The sequence below is a fragment of the Chelmon rostratus genome, chromosome 3, assembly GCF_017976325.1.
Source record: "Chelmon rostratus isolate fCheRos1 chromosome 3, fCheRos1.pri, whole genome shotgun sequence".
In the NCBI taxonomy this organism is placed as follows: Eukaryota; Metazoa; Chordata; class Actinopteri; order Chaetodontiformes; family Chaetodontidae; genus Chelmon; species Chelmon rostratus.
In genome coordinates, this window is record NC_055660.1 from 18,213,622 (window position 1) to 18,240,131 (window position 26,510).

A 26,510-nucleotide genomic window follows, 5' to 3' on the forward strand; every position below is an offset into this window, starting at 1 on the left:
GGAGACAAACAAAATGAGATGGTGGAGAATGAGTTAGGGGAAAGAAATGAATGATGAAAAAGGAAGTGGTGCGCACTGAACAGAGGATGATCCTACTGCTGGTTTGACTCAGGTCAGACATCGGCAGAACACCCTTCCTCCTGAAACCCCACCCCTGCCTCCTACCCCCTACGTACCTTACCCAACCCCCCTCCCTATCTCTTCTCTCCTCTCCTCCTCTTTCCCAGAACCTATTCTGCACACAACTAAGACTTTTGGGTGTAGTATTCCAGTGTCCATATATATTTGGCCATGTTGGGAGTATAATGAGATGAGCCCCCATTAATTCATACTTGATACTTATTTGTCCTCACAGAATGACAAATCAAATTGCATCAAGGCCAAATCAAGACTCAGATCAGGATCTGAGAACTTGTCAATTCAATGGTCCTAAATGCAAAAAAAAAAAGGCAGGATTACTCTGAGAAATTAAAGATTGTCTTAAAGAGCTAAGAAATCCACACTACTGCAGTGAAAAGGGCTGAGTTTAATGACTTCTTGTACACAAAATATCTCAGAATGTGGCGGACAGATTGCCACAACATCTGCAGAGCAAAATCATGCTGCTCAAAGGATGAATCGTCATAATTTATTCCCAGCTTGAGCTGTAATGTAGGACCACCCAAAGGCTTCCATTTGTATATAAGACAACTCAAAATGTGTGTGTGTTACCGTGAGTTTGAGCATGGACGGTCCCCATGAAAAGATGGCTGCCTTGCTAATCTCTGCACACCGTCATGCTCATCAGAGGAAAAACCTTTACTTATGTTACTTTACTTATGCTAATCAACTGTTGTTTACTTGGTAAGTGCTTTTTGTTTTGTTTTGTTTTGCTTTTTTGCCTTTCCTGTTGCAATGCAGGTAAAGCTGCAGTTATTTATCTTCGATGAATAACAAACACAAGTACAGAGAATGACAGAAAAACAGAAGGAGAAGGAGCGAGGCAGGCTGACCTATCTGTAACTTGCATCGTTCTATTTCTGGGGTTTAGTTTCAGACCCAGTGCTGGTTCAGCTTCAGGCCTCACTGTTACGTGCAAGGTCAAGTTTAGACTTCAAACCCTCTCGAGCTTCTATTTCAAGTGTTTTTGTGCGCACCGACATGCAGGACACTTATAGAACATTTGCCTGACAGGATCTTAAAAAAAAAAAAAAAAAAAAAAAAAAAAACATGCCTTCATGGTATGGTGTGCTTTGACAATTGAAACACGACTTGCAGCTCATTGCACGCAAAGCCAATGCATGCTACAGGACTCAGCAATGATATCACATGTCGTGGATATGTTTTGTAGCACCCTGACAGGCATTGGTGAGGACAAACTCTCATCCTGCACTGTGACACTGAGTTGATTCAGGGTCGCGAGCAGTTCCAACTCTCCCATGTGCTGGTCATTGGCAATACTTAGCATGGTCGGAGCAAGACTAGCTCCGAGATACTTGATGGAAACAAACCTCGGAGGGACTGGTGGAATGTGTTTGTGTGTGTGTGTGTGTACTTTGGTTATTAATTTATGTGAAACCTTTTTAAGTGTTTATGTGTATATGCAAGTGTGTATTTGTCATACAGTGCATAAAAAAATGTATGTGCATGTTTATCATTTTTTTTGTTAGACAGGAAATGTGATTAGTTGTGGTTCCCATCATACTGAATAAAGACCGTTTAGCCTTTAGAAGCCCGGTGCATCCCGGGTGTCTCGAGTACACAGTTACAGTATTAATCAATCCGATCACATGATAGCATGCCAGATTCAGCTGTAAGACAAGCCCAAGGCTTGAAGTTGTTGCTTTTAATTGAACAGGTACTGTTACAGAGAAATATTAACTGCAATGAAAGAGTTCTTCTAGTGAAGAAACCATCAGCAGAGGGAGAGCAGTGCTGCACTGTGCAGTTTCCAGTTGTTTAAATTGTAATAAAACTGTCAAACAGGACATTGTGTGTCTCAGTCCCAGTCCAGTGTTCTCCAAATTCCCCACTGTGCGGTAATCAAACTTGCACTCAACTGGAGACAGATCTGTGGTTGGTTGCAATGCGTTTTAGCTGAGAGACTGTACCTCTGGCTGTTCGGTGTGAAATGGCAGCTCTACAAAGATTCCCTTTGATTCCGAGGGGCCTGAAGCTGGCAAATGACCCCTTTGCAGAGCCACCACACAGGGTTTCAAACAGCCACCCAGGCACAGACCCAGCTGACAAACTTCACACAGTCCATCCATATGCCGGACACAAGACTTTTACTAACTCCAGCAGTCACAATTTAAAGGCTTTTTTTTTCTCCAGTTCCTCAGATCTTTACACTATTCATGCTTGTACAGCACAGAGCCCTGCTACCTTTGCCACACACTTTAAAATAGACAGGAGCAGCAGCATATGGCAGGGACTGGTTGTTTACAGATATAAGTCATTCCTTTCATTGAGTCTTTATCTTGAGAGAGTTCTGTTTGCAATGCATTTTTAGCTTCTGTGCATGTCTTCATCACATTATCTCCTAGTCATCTCTCTGAAGAGTGTGCAAATGTAAGGTGGATGATGAAAACTTAATTTAAGGCACTGCTAAGGAAGGCACTGCTTTATTAGTATTATTTTTATTATTACTTTCATCCTTAGTGTTTTATTTCCCTCCTTATTCTATCTTACTTTTACTGACGTTATCAAGTGGGTTTTATTCTCCATCCTATTTTACATTCATCTTTTATGTTGTTTTTTATGCCCATTCTATGTGAAGCACTCACTTGATGCATGTGATTTCTTTGTTGTAAAGCACTTTGAAGCTGCAATTGCTGTATAGAAGGAACTTCCACCTTCCTTCCAGCTTATTATTAATGACAAACTTGCCCCAGTGAAGAATGGGGAACAGAATTACATTGTTTGCCTCACTTAGATGCTGTGTATTCATGTGTGTCACACAGAGCTGCAAGTAGATGAAACTATGTTTTTATTCTAGCAAATAAAAAGAGACGGAAAGAGACAGCGTCCCTCAACAAGTTTTAAAGCTGCTTTTAATACCTGCTGTCTGTTTTTGTGTGTTCAGCTGCATGTATACTGAGTGTGAAGGAACAGTGTAGGTGTGGTGTGCAGGAAAAAAAAGTCTGCGATCAAATAGTTTTTCGAGAACCGCCTCAGTGTTGAAAGGTCGAGCAGACGACAACGCAGGAGAATTTCTCACTAAAGCTTAGCTGGAGGTTTACGCTGCAGCGATGGCAATTTATACTTCTGTAATTGGAAATGTTTCACCCACCCTCCACACACACACACTTGAGAGCATGTAAGCACACCATTCTGCATCGTCTTCCCCCAGCGGAGCTTTGATCAAACCTCTTCTTTGACTGGCACGTCACAGACCATTAGCAAGAGAGACTCAAGATTTCTTGGTGTTCATTAGCCCAGGGGACTCTATCAACTATACGTCAACGCTGATAATCACTGGAAACAATGACACATTTCTGAAGAAAAGTGACATTTTCTTAAAAGGCTCAATTTTTCTCGATGTGTCACAGTGAAGTGTAGAGAGAGCAACCATTAATTATTATTATTATTCTTTTTAAAATCAGTTAAAATGTGCAAAAAACAAAAGCATCATAACGAAAACTGCGCTTTTATGAAAATGTGAGTCCAGAGCATACTTTTTATTCTGATACAATAGTCATAATACCAAGGCTGCAGAAATGCCCAGCTCCTCTGGGTTGACAGTAGACCTCGTCACATCCCAGCTGTGGCTGCATGTCAAGGTCTTACAGCCTTTGGACAGGGAAGCACCTTTCCAGGAAGTGTCACATCACCTGTTGGGCATGCTGGTACGTATGGGAAGAAACATTGTTGAGATGGCCTGTTTAATAAAGATTAAAGTGCTCTATGGCTGGACATGCAGTATAACTGGTAGCTTATTTGGATTTGATTTGGTCTATGCTGATCCAATGTGTTTAATTTAGCTGTGTCCAGACAGATATGTTAATATTCCTGTTTTCATAGTCCCATTGATAGTGAACAATGTTCCTTTCGTGATGCTCCCTCTTACTGCTGAGCAACCGTCAAGCCATTTACTGCATACACTGATGAGGCTCGACGAGGCTGGATGCCAACAGCTCGTATTATTTGAGTGTTTACCAACATTTACATGCCCAGTCAACGCTAATGATAATCATACAAATCACAGTATTGGAAGGTGACTCTCATCAAGCAAACCTAACTGAATTAATCTGTTGACAAGAATTGTGCCTTAGCAGCAGTGGCCTCATGATCAGATGAAGATAAAAGTACTGTTGCACGGGTAACATAATTAGGAATCGATCTGTAATCACTTTTGTTCCGGTATCTAAGGAAGTTTCTGCACAAATACTTTTTTTTTTTTTTTTTTCAACCTGCTCTATAACAGCACCAACCAGCACTGGCTTTGATTACAACATCTTCTGCCAAGGGTTATGCATGGACAGTATATATAGTGGACGTAGCTTCCATGCAGAAGTGCCTTAAGCCTGCATTCTTTCTAAGCACCAGCAGGGGGCAGCTCCACTGGTTGCAAAAACAAGTCAGGTTGTACGTAAGCTTATGAGAAAACGACCCTGTTTCTCAATTGATTTGTTACCTCAGTAAGTTTCCTAATGAGTTTATGGTCTCGATCACTGGTTTCAAGTCTTCTTCAAAAAAGCATGACATTCATTTTGTAAATTACAGTCTCATGAAGACTAAAACAAACAATAAAGCAGAGAACGCTTTAGAGCATGGACATTTTGGGATTGACAAGTTGCTCCCACGGCAGCCTCAATCAGGATAGAGACGCATATTCAAGGCAGCTCTACCCTCTTGTCCAAATGTGGACACTTCTGGTTTATGGCAATGGCCATAATGCAAACCAATGGGTGACGCCATCAACTTCTTTATATACTGTCTATGGGCTTAAGTGCCAAGTTAAAGTTTTGTCTTCTTTTGTTTCAAATAAAAGGCAGGATGTATTAGGGTTTAAACAATTACTATGTCAGCATGCTGTGTCAAAAGAGCAGTCACCTCATTTTCACACTGTCTTAATGAATATCTAGGAAGAGACCTTTCAAGAGACCTGTTAAGATCCACTATCCAACTCTATAAACACTTCCCAGGCAGATTAATAACTGCTCATGTTCTTATGTTTGTCTGTCACAGAGCATGGGAACTCAAAACAGCATCTATTCTCATCTGCCTGTGACTCAATCTCCTTCCTGCGACAAAAGCTTTAAGTTGAAATCAAAGCAAATCTGCACTGTGACTTGTGTGATATTATCGACACATATCATCAGGAAGGTTTGGAGGATGCCTCTGTAGGCCTACGTGTTTGTTTGTCCTCTTAGTCAACTTAACTCCTTCAGCGTCCAAGATGAGAAAGTTCATGAGCCCCCATCAGACTGCAAGGCATAAGCAGCAAACATCAAACTATGATTCATGGTCAACATTTTGAGAGAATGTACAAGAAACTGCATTAAAATGTATCACCAACAGCACTCTCAGTATAGGAGGAGAGGCCCACTATGGGACGATCATTTTTCATAAATTCATAATTCTCCATATTGCTGCAGACACAGATTTGTACCTTTTGGCTAAACACGCTCAACTATTTATCACAGACTTAAGGAGCCCTGAGCGAAAACAAAATCGTTATCCAATAGATGTATTTTCAGTGCATCTGGAGCAATCATCAGGGGGGTGCATTACAGCACAGAGACCTTCAGATCAAATCTTGCAAAGGATTTGACATTTATGCAGCACTTCATGTTATCATAACTGTTTTATTATCTGGATATGATATCCCCTTTGCACTTCCTCTCCTCCCACATCATCTCTATCCTAAACTCCCCCCCTCTTGTTTGGTCTCCAGTGTGTGAGCAGATTGTAATAACAGTAATGGCTTGCATTCTTTTAACTTGAAGGGTTTTCACCCCTTCTTTGTTGATTTCTCCCCCACCACGCTGTCTGAGCAACGGGCGTTAATGCAGATATCAGATAGCGATCATTAAACACTGTGAACAGCGAATGACATCACAGCAACATTTCCAGACACATCTTCTATGGCAATGAATACAGCTTGGTGAAAGAGGCCAGACTTCATTAGACACACTATATGAGTACAGTAATGCTCTTATTCCCTGTAGAAGGACATGAGGAGCTGTTATGCGTCTCCTCTCATGTGCACGTTCTGCCAGGCTGCAGCTCCAATCCTGCCGGCCAACTTCTCACTGCGTTATTTTATGCTCACCCTTGTGCGTTTGCACGCATGTTTGAGTCCGCGATGATCTCATTTTGCTAAAACGGTATACCCTGACAGAGCTCCGCAGAACATGCCAGCGCTCACACACCAAAATAAAATTGGTGCACTAAGCACAAATATGAGGCATCAAGTTTCTTTGTGGCCATGTTTCCTTGGAAGCCGTGTCTGTGCCAAGGCTTACATAGGGGCGAGTGCAGAAAGCATGTGCTGGGATTCGACACCGTGAGGGGAGGGAGGCTGACTTATGCGCACACCGTTACAACACTGGCGTAAGCAGCTAGATTTACATTTAGGCAAGCAGAGACTGAATACTGTTAATCTGTAATCTAAAATCAACAACAATAATTATTATTTCCATATATTTCTATATTTTCTATTTCTATATTTAGAAAAATGGAAATACCAAGTACAAAATTGTCAGGGATTTTTCATTCCAACTATCTCATGCACGGTTTGTAAAAAAAAAGTAGTCTGCACAGACATTGCTTTATTTTGAATTGTGAATCCTCTTTGATTCGTTTCTTTGCACCATGCGACTGCCTGAATAGTGAAATGGTGAACACCATGAGGTGGTCTTTATAGGCAACTTCTGGGCCAGAACAGGCCTGCCTAAAAAAGATGGCCAACACCCTGGCTAGAAGGAAATGGACGAAAAATACAGATGAAAGGCTCCATTGCCCATGACAACCCCAGACGCCCGTGGCACTGATGATGTAATTTAGCTCCACTCCAGTTTAATCTTGTTTTCAATTCCCAAGCAGAGTCCTTGTAATGTGTCCCAAGCCTCATCACCAGAACACCTATTTTTCCCAGAGCTGCTAGAGGCTGCCAAAACCATCTCCTCCGGTGTGATGTGTCCTTTTAAATATTAGATCGCGCCTGCCTAATATTAGAAATGAGATTTCTCTCAGATTAACTATTTACACCTAATGACTGCATACCTTTAACTGAATGATTTAGTGGCTGAGTTATTGATACCTTTTTACTGGTGGATAATGTGAAGAACATCCTTACATGCGGTTTATCGCCATTCAAAATGGCACTGGAGTATTTTCTGGGTGTCTGAGCGCTGCCAAGCTGCCATGTCACCCTGCGGTCAGTTCTGTCTGTTTCCAGGCAGAGGAGACAGAAAGGGCACTCTGCTACTGCTTAACTCTGTTACTCTGTCACAGCGATCTGTGCACTGAACAGCCCTGAGGGGCTTGGGGTGAATATACGTGTGTGTGCGTGTGTGTGTGTGTGTGTGTGTGTGTGTGTGTAGCGTGCGCCAGCAGGGGGGAAATCAGTGCAAAAAGACTTGCAGATTGCTCCGGGTCATTTGTGCTGCACTGGTTAAGTGGACATCAATGATGCAGCAGCCACACACCCACGTAAACGCAAGCACATTGGACCTCTCAGTTTCATCTGCTGAGCCCCTGTAGTGAAACGGGAAGCCCTTGCATTATTGATGGTCTCGTCCTGTAAAGCACCAAACTTACTCGATCTGCTGGTAACGTTACACCCGGCGGTGAAACTAAAACATTTTGTTAAATTAAGTGCTTTCATCATGGTTAATTGGTCCGAGCATGGGATGTGCTTGCAAGCGAAATTATTACAGATTACCACAAAGGCCAAACTTTTATTACAGTGACTACAGGGTCAAACTAACATAATTTCAGATGTTATTTAATTTACACCAATTATTTGGTAATTGTTGGAAAAGTCTTAAGACATTTAGCCATTTGGTTTATGTTGAAAATATGTCATCATGTGGCCTGAAGGAAAACAGTATAAAACCAAAATCAGTTAGACGAGGTGTTCACAAGCTCCCAATGAATAAAAAGATACTGCAGACAACTAGTTGTACATAATTTTGCATTTGCAAATTTTACCTACAACTTCTGTACCAGTTTGCATGACAATTTCAACAATAATTTCCCATGAGAAGCAGTAATCTAGTGGTCTGAGCAGGAATCCTGTGACAAGACAGATATCTACTCCAATCCCTGTGAAACCAGGAGGCAAATCAAGTGTTAGTTTTCCCCTCAAAGATGGCATCATCAAACTGAGTGTCAAACCACACCACTGAATAAGCTCTGACCGGCTGCACAGAGCCATTCTGCGCGTATCTGCAGCCTTAATCTGCACCCTGAAACAACACCCCACGGCTGCTGCTGAGAGGAAGAATGTATTCACGGTCACCTCGTCCCGTCAAACTGAGGTTAGCCGCTCATGATGTGTTCCCTACTGAATAGATTTGGCGGCGCTTTTTGTAGATCTCTGTGCGCACTATGTTTTATCCCGCATGGGAGTTATAAAACACAGACATGAGTCATAAAAAGCAGGTAGCTGAGACACTGCAGATCTTCAGGATATTTGTTGGCCATGGGAGTTATTGCCTTCCTGGACTGCATGCCCTGGAGGCAGCGAGCCATGTAATATGTGTGGTTGCTCCTGGCAACAGTGCTGCCAAGTTCACAGAAACGTATATTGAGAGGGAGCATCAAATATTTCGATGTGACACAAGGCGACGTTTTTAAAAGACACTTTGGTTTCTGGTGGCCGTGTGGTGACATGAAAACCCTACAGAGTCTCTGCATGAATAAAAGGCTGAGAATAATTTAACACTCTGGTGCTCTGAGTGAAGACTCCTCTAGTCGGGTTGGATTTCTGCACATTAGTTCCTCCTCTGTTAGTGTATTAGATAACTATACAGTGTGTTACCCATATCCTTACATCCAAGTGTGGCAATGACAAATAGCATTTAAATGAAAGTACAGAAGCTGTGGCTAATGAGAGCTCTGACAGGAAACTGAGGTCTGGCTAATGAAACGCGAACAAAGAAAATAATGTCAACTGGAAAAAACGTAGAGCTTTGCAGTTTTTAAATAAGAAACATTTTAATGCTTCAAACAGCAACGAGTCAGGAGCTTCTAGTAGATTTATTACGTGTTCAGTGCTATACAAAAGTGGAAGAGCAGGGTCAATGCAACGCACACATGTCAAAGGTCATTAAAAGTCACTTGTCCTGCTAACAATGAACCTGATGTTCCTGCACCACTCTGAACCTCAGTGGCTGCTCGAACCAGGAATCCCCCGGCTCAGACTATTTTCTGCCGTAACGGCTTCCGTGTCATCTGCGACGTGCCCTATTTAAAGAGTCTGGGTTGATGATCTTGAATGGCCCAGTGACATATCTCCAGTTACAGAGGCCGGGCCGCGCTGCTGCAGCGCTCAGAGGCTAAGCGCGCCCGGCAGGCAAGCAGGCATGTAAATGGAGTTTCACACTTGCGGCGGCAAGTGGGTAAGCAGTGGCTGATGGCACATGTTTGGTTCGAGCAGCAGCAAACGGGCGAATGGGAGACCTCGCTGAACCCCACAAACAGAGAGCTGATATTTGCCAAGCATCTCAAATGATCTCAAAGGGCCAATGAAAGAAATGTCTTTCATGCATTTAAAATTTTGTAACAGAAAACTGCATCGAACTATGTATATATCTTCTGTGTGTGTGTGTGTGTGTGTGTGTGTGTGTGTGTGTGTTATCATTAATTCAGACAGTTGCAGGCAACCAGCTGTTAATACTGTGTGTCCCTCTTGGGCCAAGACGGATGCAGGTGTGTCGGTTTTGGCCACCACCCCTACACTTCCCATCTGCCTCTGGGCCAGAGCAGGTCATCGCTAATGACACGGTAATCTGCCAATCGGCTTTTGTATGAACCTAGTCCTCCCGGATGAGTTAGAATTATTATTTGGACTTATACTATGAGCTCCATAACTCTTCAGAGGATGAAGGTCAGTGTGTTGTGTAGTCACAAGCCGCTAAGCTTGGAGGGAAAAAAATTTACATTATTAAAGGGAGAGAATAATGTAAAGTTTTCTTCTTCGGGGGTCGGAAACAGTGACTCACTAAGTGGAATATTTAAATCACCTCCTAAAGGTGCCGCCCAGTGACTCAAGTGGAACATTAACATTGAATGAACTGTGTTAGCCACCTGCTGCTGCAGTGATTCAAACATGAGTTGACTGAATTTAACATTTGAAGGCGCTTCTTTGAACAGAAATTAGCAGAGTAAAAGATTAGAGCGCTTCTCTCGAGCTTTACTGAGACAAAGATGCTAATTTTGCATATTATTTCGATGCTTTATAATTTTTACCCATATTTTATTTTTCTATTCTGTGGGTTTATGCATTGTCTTTTATTTTCATCCTCATTATCATTATCCAGTGGGTTTCGTTCTCCATCTTATTTTACATTAATTTCTTATCTGTTTTTATGTACATTCTGTCTTTTCTATGTAAAGCACTCACTTTCTGCATGTGATTTCTTTCTTGTAAAGCACTTTGAGCTGCAATTCCTGTATGAAAGGTGCTATATAAATAATGTTTATTATTATTGTTATTATTAACATATACAATATATTGTTCTTCCTCTATGTAAGTCAATTTGCTGTGATCAATATTTAGCTTGTCATCAATATTCCAAGAAAGATTTTATCATTTCAACCGTCCACGCATTGCTCAAACTGAAACTGAGCTAGAGTGCACGATGCAGCTCTGGGTGCTCAGGCAGTGATGCTACAGCGCTCATAATATGTGGATACACGGCAGCTCTAAAGTGCACATGTTCTTCAGTATAAAAAGACACCGCCTCACCGACAAGCACATGAGAGGCAACATGGGCTGGGCTTTGGTCACTTACGTCCGTGTCGGGCCCCTTATCAGCCCCTGGGCAGGAGAACGTGACAAGTTCATGGCACCTCTTGTGGACCACAAAACAGCAAACTGCAGGGGGAGAAAAGAGACGAGAAGAGATTGTTAGAGGGAGAGCGAGAGATGGGGAGAGAGATTCTGCGAAAAAGAAATCTACAGGCAGATGGTGAACACAAAAGGAGGGAAAGAGCGAGATGGTTAAAATACAGTGCATCATTGTTGACTGATATGTGGACGGGCAGCAGTACGAGACCTGATAGCACAGAGAGGGACCACTGATGTCTGGGCTAGGCTCCTCACCATGTGTCCAGATGGCCAGTCCTGCCTGCAGGCTGACTGCTCTTACTGCACAGCACAGTGCCACCTCCTCACTGACATGACAGGAGCTAAAGCAGACAGCACACACACACACATGCACACTCCCACTTCCACACGAGGCACATTCAAATGCAGACAAACACGCAAACTGACTCAATCACTGAACGTGTATCCGCATATCCAGGCCCACACGCTGCCGGAGCACACAATGTCACTCTCATGGTCTGAGTGCAGGGTCACAGAGTGCACGGCAGTCTGCAGCCACGCAGGCAGCCAGCTCAGAGTGGAGGTCGGCGCCTGTTACTGGCTCTCAAAAGTCTGACACCAAGACGAGACAGGGTGAGGGCAGCTAATTGTGTGAGCCATGCGGTATAAATAACAAAAAGTGTGCATTCTCACCATTCTGTCTTTGCACGTGCATGCCATTTGTCCAGCATTACGTGTGCCTAAACAAGTGTTTTTTCTGCCCTCTTTCCTTTTGATAGACAAGGGCGACCCCTCCCTTTCTTCCTATGGCTTAATGTTTTCAACTTGCCAGATGAGATGAAAGCATCTGAATTGGCGGTTTTCAACAGTCTTCACTTAGCACTGAGTAACCCCGAGTAGACTCCATTAGCGGTTCGCCATGCATCAGCGCTGTGATGTGTTTTCAGAGACCTTCTTGCTTGATTTTCAGTTCTACAGTCTCACTGCTGTTTCAGCAGTGGATCAAAGTAATGTGAAATGTCTCACTCGTATACATGCATCCACCTACAGGTCACCTCTCGTCCTTCCGCTGCATCTCTCTCGCACAGCTCCACCCAAACACCGACAGCTGAGAGCTTAAGACGAGCTGTGACGGCAATCGTGGCTGAGCAGACAGGAAAAATCCAGACTGCATGAACAGAAAATCCCCATTTAGATGACACTGAAATGAAACACATCTGAGATTGTTTTTCACCGCTATCAGCAGCAGCATGAGAACTTCCTGCGCTCTCTTTCAGCCTGAAAGTCTAAAACACAATTTAGACATGATAATACAAACTGGGTAATGACAGGGCTGCTGTTAATGTGAGCACGGTTATTATTCTCGACTTCTCATCACTGTTGTTTTGGCATGAGTCAAAACTCCATCCATCTGTCCCGTCACAGAGCTGCCTCGACTAAAATCATGAATAAAGACTTTTTTTTTTTTTTAATGAATGTGACACCACATTTGCTTATTTTGCTTCTTTTTTTTTGCATTTAAACCTTTATTAGATTCTACTGAAATGAGGCTCAGTAATTAGGTTTATATGATACATTACTGTGCATAAGTCATAAGTCACAAGGGAAATCATTTCTGTCTTCTCCATATGCACATTAAAACCACAGCTTAGTCTGGGCCACACATTAAATCCTGCACACACGTCTGCATATGTCTGAAGGTTTATGTATATTTTATACTCTAAATTATATTACATACTGAGCCATTGGTCATCCGGTCCAAACTATGCAAAATTTATAGGCGAATGATGCTGAAACATGTCTGTTCATTTCATATTGGCTCGTCCTTAGTTCTTCCTCCTATGCCCTAAACTACATTTTTCTCTAGCTTCTGACCAGCGACATTTTTACAACCTACAAAGCTAGTTGCTATGCTGTTTCTGTTCTTCCTTACACACATGATGTACGCACAAACAGCAGCTCTGCTTGTTTGTTTGCAGCCGCACTGCTACGCGGAAAGAAACACGTTGTTAGCATTCTGCATAGTCGCTCTGTCGAATCAGCTTTTGATGAAAGGGGCCACAAAGAAATCAATATTCACTGACCCGCAGCTGTAAGAAGCACCAGTGTTCAGCAGGGAGTTGGCATTGCCAAGCCCTGCTAGAAACAATTTGATGAAACATCACTGCAAATGCATTTACTAGAGTGCATTTATCTTCAAAGTACTGGTAATTTTCATGAAGACATTATGTGCCTTGCAGTGCATACGGTAGGAGGTTGTTTGTTATGTGGGTGGCAGACACCCAGGTTAAACAGTGTCACAGACAGTCCCTGTGTCAATTCAAACAGCACAGTTTGGATTTCCACTCCAGACACCAGTTACATGCATGTGAAATGCACCCTTTTCCTTTTACATCAGCCTCAAGAGTGTCACAGCTGATTGAATTGTGGATATTTTATTAATATGGCTTGCAAGAGATGTATCTACATTTGATGTTTTTGAAGAACTTGGCATGACCAACCAAGGCAGTGCCAATTATGTGCAATTATCTCTGGTTTTCTTTGGAGCATGAACGCTCTTTATCTCTGACACCACGGCTACAGTTATAAATATTCACACAGAAGCTCCAGTTGGAGTGAAAAATATCATAGTTGTTGTTGTTGTTGTTGAGATATTTCACTTTGCAAACTCACAATTCACAAGTTAGGACATAGTAACTGCAGTGCTGCGGTCCAACGCCAGCTTCTCGACCCATGACGCAATAAGTTATTTGAATGAGAAAAAATGTAAATATGTGCAGCAGTTTTGACTAGATCTGTATTTCAGGTTTAAAGAAAAGACAACATGATCATTTCTACTCTGTACATGTGCATGATGTAATAAAGAAAGTGCGACGGTTACCAACATGTTCGTATTCAGGAAAATCAATACAACCCCCACCCACATTCATATCACACCAACCACAACTCCAGCCCGACTACCCCCTCATGCCTGCCAGGAGCTAACGGAGAGTGTGGTCAATAATGAACATGAAACATAACTTACACCACCCCCAAAAGCAAAGCAGACAGGTCATGAATCTCACTGATTCACTGCCTCCATAATTTATCCGATAGTGAAAAGCTGATAGTCGTGTGAGCAGCCTTGATTCACAGCGACACTATGACGACCAAAGGCATGCAGGGTTCAACAGGACTGCTCGTACCAAACCGTTGTCTCGCCTCTGCTGAACTTTTCCTTATGGAGTGCTGGGTTTCTTGTTCTTATAGCAATCGATGATCATCAGCGGCAATCAATTCTCATTGAGACAACTAGCTCCTCTGCTACTCGCACTTCACAGAAGTGCATTTCTCCTGTGAAAGACCTATCAGACGTGTGCTAAAAAGAGCTTAAACAAAAGAAAAAAAAAGATTTTATGACTGGAGGAAAGAGGGAACACTGTGTTATATCAACAAGTCAGCAGAAAATAAGGCTGTGCTCTACCAGCTGGTTTGTGCTCTGATTTGTCCTCCAGACAGAATACAAATCATAAGTGCTGAACAGATTTGGCAGATAGCCACATCTGATTGTGGTCAGTGGTGAACTCAAGTCGGCGCTATTTTGGCAATCCCAGTTGTGTTGAATGGGCTGTTTCTATTTTGTTTCCCATTCCCGCTTGTCACACGCTGGATCAAGGAATGTGAGCCCACACAATGGTTATATTTGGAACAGGAGTTATTTATTAACACCGAAGTCACCACAAATAAAACAATGGGGTGTGGAAAGCAGCAATATCTGCAACGCAGGCCATGCATGGACGTGCGCTGTAGCATGCGTGCTGTGGAGGCGTCGAAGGCACAAAAGAAAAAGAGGGTGCCGTGGGGTGGATGTCAGTGGATTGACAACCTTCCGCTGTCAACCAGTCGTCTACTGAGGCTGGCCGGGACCGCCTCCAAGGCAGTGGGAGGGGCGTCACATGCCCCTTTACACAACCCTGCTGCTCAATTTAAATTGGTCAATCCAAACACCTAAATCATTGATTTCTGGCTGCTACAGCTCATTTCTGAACACAAACACAACTGAAAAAGTCTCCTCTCCAGAGATTTATCAAACCGCTTGTTAAGAGCGAGAGACGAAGGGGGAGGAAGGAGCGAGCAGGTATAACTGTGAGGTGAGATAAAGAAGGAGGTCGGCAGAGGCTGCAGATGAAGGAGGTCGAAACTCATCGTCGTCCGCAGCTCTCATTAGAGCTGGGCTGCCTGTGATCGGCGGTCCCAGTGGTCTTGTTCTGGGGCAACACCGAGGTTCAACACATATATCACCCCTGACACCATCTCAGAGGAACATCCCCATTGGGAGGCAAAGGCATCAAGCTCACTTCAAAGTAACTGCATTCCTGTCAGCGAATAATGTACTCTATATTTCAGCAGTGGGGATTGTGGATTAGTCTGTTCAAATATAATCAAGTATATTCATCTTAGCAAATCATTAGGAAAGCCACTGAGCTACAGTCAGCAGTGTAAAGCACAGAAGTAAGGCAGCCTGAGGACATCAGGGTCAGGGTGGTCAGTTTCTATTAAAAGCTGGTGCTATTTAGAGTTATTGGATGAAAACAGGGACTTTGGGGACTGACAATGTACGCGTTGAAGTGCCAGCTGAGACACATTCTTAAATCCTGCAAGAAATGAGATTTCAGCGATGTGAGGTGTTGCCTCTGTCAACTGTTTAGTCATCTTTGAGAAAGGAAAGCAGCTAAGTGGTGGGTTTTTCCAACAGGTTTGCAAAGGTACCTGGATGTATTTGTCTGCGTCTGACCTAATAACTTCCTTACTCTCTAGACAGGATTAATTGTACAGCAAGTGAGAGTGTAATGAGGGTTTTCAAATCAATACTTATTGCCTTCCAGCACAACAGACAGCAAAATCACTTTTCTTTGCGAGAGACAACATAGCTGAGACCCTCTCCTCCTTCCACTCTGGCAAATCAATTTCTTCCAAATCTTTCTTCAGGTCAGAAGTTCATCGGAGCAATTTCCTGGAGCTTTTTTTTTCCTTGAATGCAGCCAGGAAATGAGAAAGAGGGAAATATTTAATTCAACAGCTCTTAGGCATGTAGATGGGGTTTATTTCCGAGGTACCACACTAAAACAAAGGGACTGTAGTGGAAGAAGAGTTTTAATCTAACTATCAAGAGGCCCTGCAGCCCACTGGTGCACTTGACAATAGCCTCTGGGAAGCTTTCATTCTTCCCTGTGGCTCTATTCTCCACTTGAAAAACCTGGACCATTTTCACCACTGTCACCAAACAATACCTCCAGAGCCACAGGAAGGAGAATGAGATGAAATCATTAAACGGGAACAATTAAGATGCCCGGATGAAACTATATGCGGAAACAGCTTGAATAAAGCTTTGTATTCGCTCGTCGATATGCAGTCCTTACACATGCCAATCTCAGTTTAGAACACTTGTGATCCAACTGTCTGGCCAAATCACACGTTACACTGCGGAATCTATGCTGTAAATATCTAGTTTCATTTAGATTTCATTTAAATCCTGAACCAATCAACTGCCAGCAGATGTTTGAACTAGGCCACTGAGCACTCTCACAGGAATGGATAGTGTTCACATGAGCATAATGGCCATAATAAGGATGTAAAGCAGACAGACAGGGCCACTGGTTTGTCAAGGTTATGTATTGAAATATTAAGCAAATTACTACTGAATACAGGTTTAAAAGAGGGTTAGTCTGAACCGGCTGCAGCTTGTATCTTTTTATCTCAAAAATAAGTTTTGGTGTTTCTACCAGCATTTTGTAATTACTGTGAGTGTTGAACAGGTCAACTCAAGGACTACATTACTGTCTATAACTGGAGACGGATTTTACAAAAAGCAGCACTGCGTTATAAAAGGGATTTTCTTAAAATGACTGCAGACTCTTAGTCTTGTTAACAAAAGGCCAAAATCAGCATACTTCCAAACTGACACGTCTGTGTAAAACTCAATTCCACAACCACCTGCAAGACTCCCGCCAAACACGATCATTGTCATGCTGTCAAGACAAAACTAAAATCAAAAGACGAGTAACAGTGTTGTTGGAGCCATCGCCTGCAGCGGTCGATGGCCCCAACAACATCTGCAGTGATGATGATAAAGTGATGTTAAAGGTCAACTACACCGAGGCAGCCACTCTCGCCATCAGCACCATCCACGCGGCTTCTGCACACGACAACTGTGTTCACTATGATCATGACTTACAGGTCTGGATATAAAAGGTGACAGCAATGTGCATCACTGTGATGGGACATAGTACGAAGCTCATGCATCATCTGAAGTACACCTTGGCAGAAAATGAACAATGGATTGAGACATCATTGTGCTTTCTGATCTACTCCTGCTTAGTCGTGGCTCTGTCTTATCAGTAAAAAAGGCTGCATTTGTGGCAGCTATGTAGACATTGATTAAACTCCCTCGCCATGACTCTTTAATGGCATCCATTTAATACTAAACAACAGTGATCACTGTGCAAATCAATAAACCTTGTGCTTTAAGAGTCTGCATTAAGTTTCCATTGTCATGCCAATAAGTGCTTAAGTGGAGCGACTTGTTTTCTCTAAGCTTGGCTTTCTCTTCAATAATTACATTATAATGTCGTTCAAATTCAAGATTCAAGATGGTTTTAAATTACAGTATACAGCATATAATGTGAACTGGTGACCACCATCTTGAATACTCCACATACAGAGGTTCGGAGGATGTGGAGGACACTACTGTAAAACTGCAAACCCTTTACTTTGATTCCCACAGTCCATTGTGCAAAAGTCAATTGCTAAATGAGGCAATCAGCAAACTTGCAGGAGTCATCACATGATCATATTTAGCAAGTGTTTGCATTCAGGCGATTATCTACGGAGTGTAAATAAGAGATATCAGCCATAAACTTTACTTGTTTGTTCTTGTTCGCTGGCTGCAGATGTTGCAGATCGTAAGGCATTACAGGGAAATGGAAGGTATGTGGACATATTAGCCACTACACCTGGCGCACCGCTTGTCTGTCATGCATCATGTGTTGAAGTTAAACACCACAACTTGTACTGTTTCCCAGTAACATTTAAACTTCACAATTGGCTGTTTGCAGGCAATGTCCCCCCCAGAAGGGTTGACAGGGCCTGCCCTGATGCATCATTAGACCAGTTTTATGTGGGACTGGACCTGGTCTTTTATGGACAAGGTGAAGGTTCAGCCTGGTCCTCAAGTCTTCTTAAGGACCAACACTCATAGGCCATGTCCTGTAAAGGATCCAGACCCTGAATTCACAAACAACTCGCGCATGTGATTAAGTCCTATATACATTATCCATATACAATACACTGTACAGTATATGTACAGGCACACACCTGCACATACTGCACAAAGAGAGATTAGAACAGAAGGGACTCTTTGGTACTAATGAAGCAAACAGTTGCAGGTAAGGACAGAGCATAACAGGAATTGCATTTCAAGTGCCTACCTTGAAGTACTAAATGTTAAGAGAGGCATGGGCATACTGGGACAAAGCATCGGTAGTTTCCAAGGAAACAAGCTATAATGAGGTTATCGGAAGGAATTAAAGAAAATATCTTAGGCTCAAATCGAAACCTTGGGCGTATAAATGAATGGAGCCGCAGTTAGTCTGAGAAAGACAGACAACAGTAAGTATTCTCACTGAGCATGTAGACATTAAAAGCTGTATTCAAACCAGTACATTCTGGCTGAATAAATAACAAGTATTACTCTCATACATAACTGAAAATGTTCATATAAAGATGAATGACTGTTGCACTCAAGTGGAAAACAGACCTGACTGATAAAGTCACTATAGAATAGCACCGGAAAACATTGATCATTTCTGATCATGAACGTCTCTCATCCAGAGATGAGATGAGCCTGAAGCTGCTGCACTAACACTGACTTCCTCTGACAAGAAAATAAACACAGAATCAGTCCATTTAATCAAGCACCATCCAGTCTTTGTTCACATAAGTCGTACGGTCTACAATAAGTGTTGCCTACACACTAATAACGTGATCTTTTGTGGTTGCATGCTAGCTGTACAACTCATATTATTTCTCAGCTTCCATGATCAACGTCTTTTCGTCCATGTTAATGCCGACAGTAAAATGTTCCTGTGTGTTTGTGTGTGTGTGTGCGTGTGTGTCTGTGTGTCTGTACCCAACCCCCACCTGACAATCGTGGGCAGTCGTCATCAGTGGAGCAGCTTCAGTTGATTATGATGGACATGTCCTGCAGTGGGCCTGATGCAACCACATGTCATTTCAGACGTAAACTGCATTCAGCGACCATGCAATCATTCAGTATTTACTTCGCCATGAAACTGAGCTCAGTTTGATTTTAAGCTCAAACACCCCAACTCACAGTCATGCACGTTGGCTTGGTCTTTGGATGCCATTACAGACACCCATAAACACACATCAAAAACTAAACATTACCATCAAACAGTAAAATAAGAACTCTGGCAGAGAGTTGAATGCCTCCGCTTTGAGGGGCTGAGGCAGATCTCCTTTCCAATGACTGCACTATCCAATTTCCAGACAGAAATTTATGTAACCAAGGTGTAAGAGGGAAAGCAAGCTTGCTATAGACACAAAAGCAACTTGTGTCCCTTTCAACTGCATTCGCATAAACACTGAGCGCGCATCTCAAAACACAGACGCAGCTTGTGGGTTTAAACCTTGGACGGGTTGTGTTAAAGAATGTGCATGGAATCTGTACACTGCTGTATCCAAGTTGGCATAAAGACCAAGGTCTAACTACAGTAATACCTGCTTACGAGACTGACTTGCACCTTTTAAGCATTTATAAAGAAGATGCAATTAAAATCAAGACTCCTCAGACACAGTTCTTGAGACACTGAATTAATTTTTCCACAGTGCATCAGCCCAGCCTGATCCAGCTGCTGTTACAGAACAATAACGCTGCTCAGGTTCTACTCAAAAGGTAGAGCCGCGTATTCAGAATGGCAATTAGACTCCATCTGTAATCAAAAGGCTCCTGAGTTTAGTAAAGACTATGAGGGCTTAAAAGGCTTTATCAATGCTCAGCTGAGGAAACATGGATCACTGATCATAGAAGTGAGGAATGCATGCATAGACCTTGTCCTGGCTGGTTATTGGCGGTAGTGAGAAGGAGTCAGAATGCGCACATAACGGCCACTTGTGGGGGACAGAGGTCAAGAGGCATGGCATGTAATAAAGGATGTGTATTGCTGTCTGCACACATTATGCAATGTGCTCTTTAGGCGAACCCTTGTTGGTGTAACAGCTAGAATCAGCCATAATGGCCGACCTCTGTGTGATGGGTATATTGAAGCAGGATGGCAGAGAGTCAGAGGTGCAGTGGCTGTAAGGTGCTCCTCTGAGGTGAAAGACACACATCAATCACTACTCATCGTTTATGATGGTACTGAATAAAGACAATTAAAAACAAATGATGGCAGCTTTCAGAATAGTGGTTACATAGGGCTTCATAATTAGGAAACACATACAACCTGCAAAAACAGGAAAAAAAATGAACAACGTAAAGGTAGATATACAATAAAAAGTAACGTTAATGATTAATCAGTTAATACTTTGATTAAGGAAGAATTCGTTAACAAACCATGCCCAAGCGCAAAGCAATGCTTCTTATGCAAGTCGCTTGCATGTCTTCCAATTACAGTTACCAATCAAACACAGCTCTCATTGAGGAAAAACACATAGTTTTATTTATTTTGAACAGTTAATTGATTATTGATCATTCCCGTGGTCGATGGTCATTTAGAAAACTGCTCAATGTTAGGATAGGAAGAATCCAATCACGGCAGGTAATTACTGTGCAGGTCCTTGATTCATTATCCGTCCTGTTAATTAAAGTGAGTGAGTTTTACCGAGCACACAGATGGATTTGGATGCGGTGGGATGTCCATTCATGTAGTGAAACTGGTTTTGCATGCTGAATGGCTTGTAACTGGTGTGTGTGTGTGTGTGTATGTGTGTGTGTGTGTGTGTGTGTGTGTGTCAGTTCTGATTGGAAAACATACTTAGGATTCTCCTCAACATGCTGCTGATCTCTGCTAACCGGCCCTTACTAAATGCCTCGCTGACTCCTTTGAGGTAAAGAAAGCTTTTTCACACACGGCTGACTTGTTTTGAAGAACCGAGGCACTTTGGGATTTAAAACAAATGTCTGAAATAACTGCTAATGGCTTCTCCAAGAAGCAAATCAACAGATGACGAAGTATAACAAGCAGTGTGCAAGTGTACCTACATGTAAATGCATATGTAGCAATTTTCATTTCCTCTAAGACACGATTACAAGTTTAAAACAGCAAAGTAAAACATGGCAGTAACATCTGGATGCACATAACTCTAAAAGAGTGAACAAATGAGCCGGAGGACTAAAACTGTTTCAACCAACAGCGGACTGGAATGAGGCTGCACACCCACAGAAACACAAATGTTCAGAGTCGCAGACTCTACAGTTCTTCTTTATCAAAGGCAAATGGTCCTCACAATCGCCCCACTTGCCGGTCCGGGTGAGCCCCCATCACTGATCTCTCTCACAGTTCTGGCTCTGTTTGTGTGTGATGCCTGGTCAAGTGTTCCATTTATATCTAAACAAGGTCAAGCAAGTCTGAGCACTGATTGATATGAGGGTGAGCAATCACTTTAAGAACTTGACTCACCTCCTACACGTGAGGCTGTGAGACTGATAGTATGTGCGATCAATATAAGTATGGATTCTTCTCCTCAACAGGGAAGGTCTTGAAAATAAAATTGAAAACAAAACCATGCACACATTTCCATGTAACATGTGGTAGTCAAATTCACTCTGGATGTTTTCAAAGCAGAATCGAAACCCCTGTGGACCATCCCAGCCAGCAGGATTGGTAGGAAACACTTGCTCATCTAGTGTGAACAGGTTCAAGACGGCATTTGAAAAGGACACAAGCCCACTGAGTGTGGACACTTGTTCAGCTCTGCGAGCCAGAGACAAGTTTCTACTTAGCCTGTGTGAAAGACTGTGGATGGAAGAGGCCGTTCTCTTCTTCAGCGTCTCAGCACTTCCAGTCAAGCACATCAGTGGTTTAACTCGACCTGGTTTCGTGCCAGCTCTCACACTGTGTATCCTCAACCGCTTCAGCTTCTGTGGCTACGGACATTGTGTACAGCGAACCTCCCCGTGGACACCGTGTAATGCCACAACTCAGTCATGCGGAGCAAAAATAGAAGCGACTGAAAACAGCCCCGGGCGCCAAAAAACATTGAAATGTTGGCTGGAACACCAATGATATTAATTAATAATTGAGTGAGACTAAAAAAGGAACACCCTTTGACAAAATAAAATAACTTGTGAACAAAAAACAAGCAGAAGAGAACTGTAGTCATAATGTATCAGCAATGAGCAGCTTATACACAGCAGCATCTCTCAAACAGGTGTTCGTAGATCTTAATGGAAATGATTTGTGTGTGCAACACAAAAACAAACTCAACTCAAACTTCAAGCTTATTTTGCATTCCCACTAAAACTTTTTTTTTTTTTTTTTCAAGAAAAGTTCTGAGATGTTGCCAGCGTTTCCCAGTTGAGAGCTCAGTGTTTGGCATCTGGGACGAAGGGTCGTGCTGCTGGAAAGATCCAGCATAAGCAACCTTTCAGGGACGGCTGCATGACAGCACAGCATTCTCAGGCGGTCAAAACGCCTCACCTGTCATATCAGGCTGACGGGTTGGAAGGAGATGGGCCCTCCTTTGACAAGGAGAGACAATAGTGAAACACAGCAGCTTCACATGCAGAAGTATCCAATTGGGAAGCGCTGAAGGACCCTAAAACTGGTATTATTAGTTGTTACTGTTACTGCTCATTTAAGTTAGTCTTTATGTTGAACCGCTGAGAAGAGCCTGGAGGGCAGGGGTGAGCAGCTGAGTGTTCAGGAGCAGTTTGAATCCTGAATATGGTGAAGATAAGGTGGTCTTCAAGGCTTCTTGACAGTGTTAGACTGAGCTTCCTGGTCTAAAAGAGAGGTCTGATTGTCCTGGACCAGACTTATACAAACCAGCAACATAAATGCTGACATGTTAACGCAAGCTGACGGCAACTATGACTGAGCTATCTTTTGATAGGGAAGCCATCTTTCCAGGCTTCATGAAGGTATAATAAGAAACCATCCAACAATCCGATGTTGGAGCACTTCACACTTAAATGTATGGGACGCAATGATGTCATGGTGTGTTGGGTTGGAGCCAATGAATATCAAACCTTATATCACCAACAGCAATTTGTATACAAAGTTAGTCTGAAAATTCTACATCTATTTTTCATCTGTTTCAAACAATAAACAACGCAGCTACACAACAGGACCTCTTCATTGTTTTTATTTGATATTTAGACATGAAGAGCCGAATGGATCCAGATTATCACTCCTGTCCTTCCTTTCGTCATTCAGTCACGATTAGGTAACTTACTGCATGTCAAGGAAAGGGCTAACTCACTCTAGAAGAGGGTGACTTCATCTTGATCCTAAGCACTATACTGTGCCACATGAACCATGACGATATGGGCCCCTGAGCACGAAACACACACACACACACACACTAATCCTTTATGACTGTTTACGCAACAAGACCAGCCAGCTCAGTGCCAGCTTGGAAAAGCAAATCCTTCACTTTCAAACTTATTTTCATCAAAGTCAGAGGCCTCACACTGAGCCTCGTTCCCGTCGGCTGCGCTGGAAACGTTCAACTGGCTCCACCTAACTACAGGCCTGTGACAGATGAAAGACAGAGTCTCTTCAAACGCCAGCTGCTGTGGTGTATCTCCAGAGAAGGATCCCATACCAACCTCGTGGCCCTCCTCCCAGCAGGCTCGCAGGGCTGGGCCCAGCTTCCTGTTTCCAGCTCCAGGCTCGCACGAGGGGAGACACAGCTGGCTTTTGTTTGGACAGCATTTCCGCAGCGTACACACAGGGTCTTACATTTGCACAGCATACAGATCTTTTTTTGTTTTGTCCACACGTATTGATCATTTTATATTTGGATAGCCTGAGAACACTGGCAAATGTTCAAAATAGAAAGACACCACTGATCTGCAAAAGAAGATCCTGGTCCTTGTCTGAGCTCCTCATTCGTGACTGCCACTGTGAGACGTGGATGATGTAATGCTGTAATATCCTGCACACTAACATGGTCTAATCAGTATAACAGCTAACACAACTGCAGTCAGACACTGCAGATGAAACTTCGGTGCACATATTCACCATTAACAACAACTACCATTACAACTACCAGGCCATTAACTAAGAGTTTCCCCTCAATTACCTCCTAATTACTGCTTATTGAAAGCAAGGTAGCTGCTGTAATTATGATCTTGATATTATAACCCTAACCCCTCGTAAGCCGAACCCACTAACTTGTAGAATAATCAGTAAGCATTTTAGAATGACTAATAACTACTAAAATGCATGCTAACAAGCAACTACTTAATGGTGAATATGTGTATATTAATAAAAAGTGATACTGACGCTTCTTTAGGAGACAGAACACGTCACACATTTACAGCCCATCATTATAAGCATTTAATTCAATCCTCATACCAAAGAAGTTTACATTTTTTCCTCTTCAGAGTCTGTACAAACTCTGCACCGAGGATTCATCAAACCAGCATTTGTAGCCGATGAAAAAACAAACACATATGGGCGTCAAGTGCTTTGCATAAACTCTGCTGCACCAACACATAAATTACATTGGAGTTGAAGGGTTTTAATGACTAAATCAAAACATGTTTGCAGACAGAATGCGATGATACACATCCTGTAATCAGACTATAATCAGCAAACTTGCAAGCAGGCTTACCCTGGTTGAGCTCTGATGTCACTGATAGGGGAGAGTCTTAATGGGATTTTTGAAAAGACAGGGCTAATCCAAAGCAGAGCCAGTTAACTCTCTGCAGAGCAAGAAAAACAAACCCCAGGGACACAAGAACTGACACCTCCACATGTAGTGAAACAAAGCGCTTATTGAGCCATTTTTACTGTAGCTTTTAGAGGAAAATATGGCTTTGAGAGCGTTAAAAGGACAAAGCAGTGAATTTAGCAGCCTTAGAATCTGGGCAGGTCTTCTTCTAATTACACCCTTTTCAGCAGGATTATTCCAGAAACACTGCAGCTCAATCGCACAAGCCTCTCGATTTGTGGACGAGAGGGCGTTCCCGTCTGCTTGTGCCTTCAGAATTATTATCATCATTATTTTTCACACTAGGAACACTTGAGAAGGATGTTCTCCAGCAGGACTTGAGCTTGTCAACAAGGCTCATGTGAGTTGAGAGGTGGATGATACAATACTTTGCTGACAGTTCACTCGATTTGAAAGATTTTTAAAGCATTTACCCAAACTACTTCTATAACTATTTCAAACACCTCTCAAGTCAGGTCCTTTTGTCAAATCGTTAGAAGAGCTTGACATTTTCAAGCCCACCCAACAACACAAAATATAGACGTGAAGACAGCGTGTCACTGTATTTGTAATTCAGCCATCCATTGACAAATGTGAACATTTCCCTTGTCTTGATGATAAAGCGATCAATTTTTATCCCCTTCAATAATTCACCGCTGTGAACTGACATTTAAAGCCTTCCATGACGGCCGACACCTCAACACAGTGACACAGAGGGACATCTCTGTATCAAGGACACATCTAGGTGGCAGACAAAGATGGTGCTAAGGTTGCGCTGAGAGTGGCACTACAAAATTCATTTTCTAAACCATGAAGGCAAAAACTGAGACATAAATGCCACGCTGTCAGTGAAGAAATACCCTGCAGCTAACATTTGAACTGCTGCCATGGAGGGCAAGGAGACCATTTTTAATGGTGTTTGATTTTCAGGAGGGATTGGCCGAGATTATATTTATGAATATATTTGTGTTGAATTAGAATTAGATTTGAGGTGGAGATGATTCCATGAAATTCCTGCACGAGCACTTAAATTTTATTATTATATATTGAACACTATTCATATATTATCCTTTATTTATACCATATGTTTTCCAGTCCCTCCTAAAACCCTAGAAGAGTTTATTTGCGTGCAGGATAATAATGCTGGAACAGTCTTTTCCTGTGTTTTTAAAATCATACTCCTCTGAGGTACCATGTTTACTTCTGGCACTGGAGTTACTATTGATAAAATGCTGGGATGGGAGAGATATAAGCAACAGGATGCCAGCTCGGGTATTCTCACTATCTGCACATCTAATTAGTCACTTGTATCTTCTTTGCACAGTTACAGCTTAGGAACAGTTTTAGTGGCAGGGTTTTCAAGCATCACTAAGTTAGTCGGGGGCTCGAGGATGTGGCTCTGTAAGAACAGGCAAGCACCAGCCTGGATAGATGACAAAGCTTAATAAGGGGGAGGATCGAGGAGAGAGAGAAACGAGAGTGAGAAGATGAGGGTGTAGACAGAAGGACAGACAGATAGAGGAATAGAGAAGTGTATTTGATACTTTGTGCAGTTTTGTTTTTTTTTATCTGCAAAAGGCTTATCTCG

General features: G+C 42.6%; 1 protein-coding gene across 1 annotated transcript in view; it reads right to left on the reverse strand.

Moving 5' to 3' along the window:
* The window catches only part of prkcaa (protein kinase C, alpha, a), a 136,327-nt gene that overhangs the window by 76,682 nt on the left and 33,135 nt on the right, over positions 1–26,510 (reverse strand). The window contains exon 3 of the mRNA XM_041933808.1: positions 10,947–11,029. Within this exon, the coding sequence (XP_041789742.1) occupies positions 10,947–11,029 (83 nt within the window). The remainder of the gene's footprint in view (positions 1–10,946; positions 11,030–26,510) is intronic.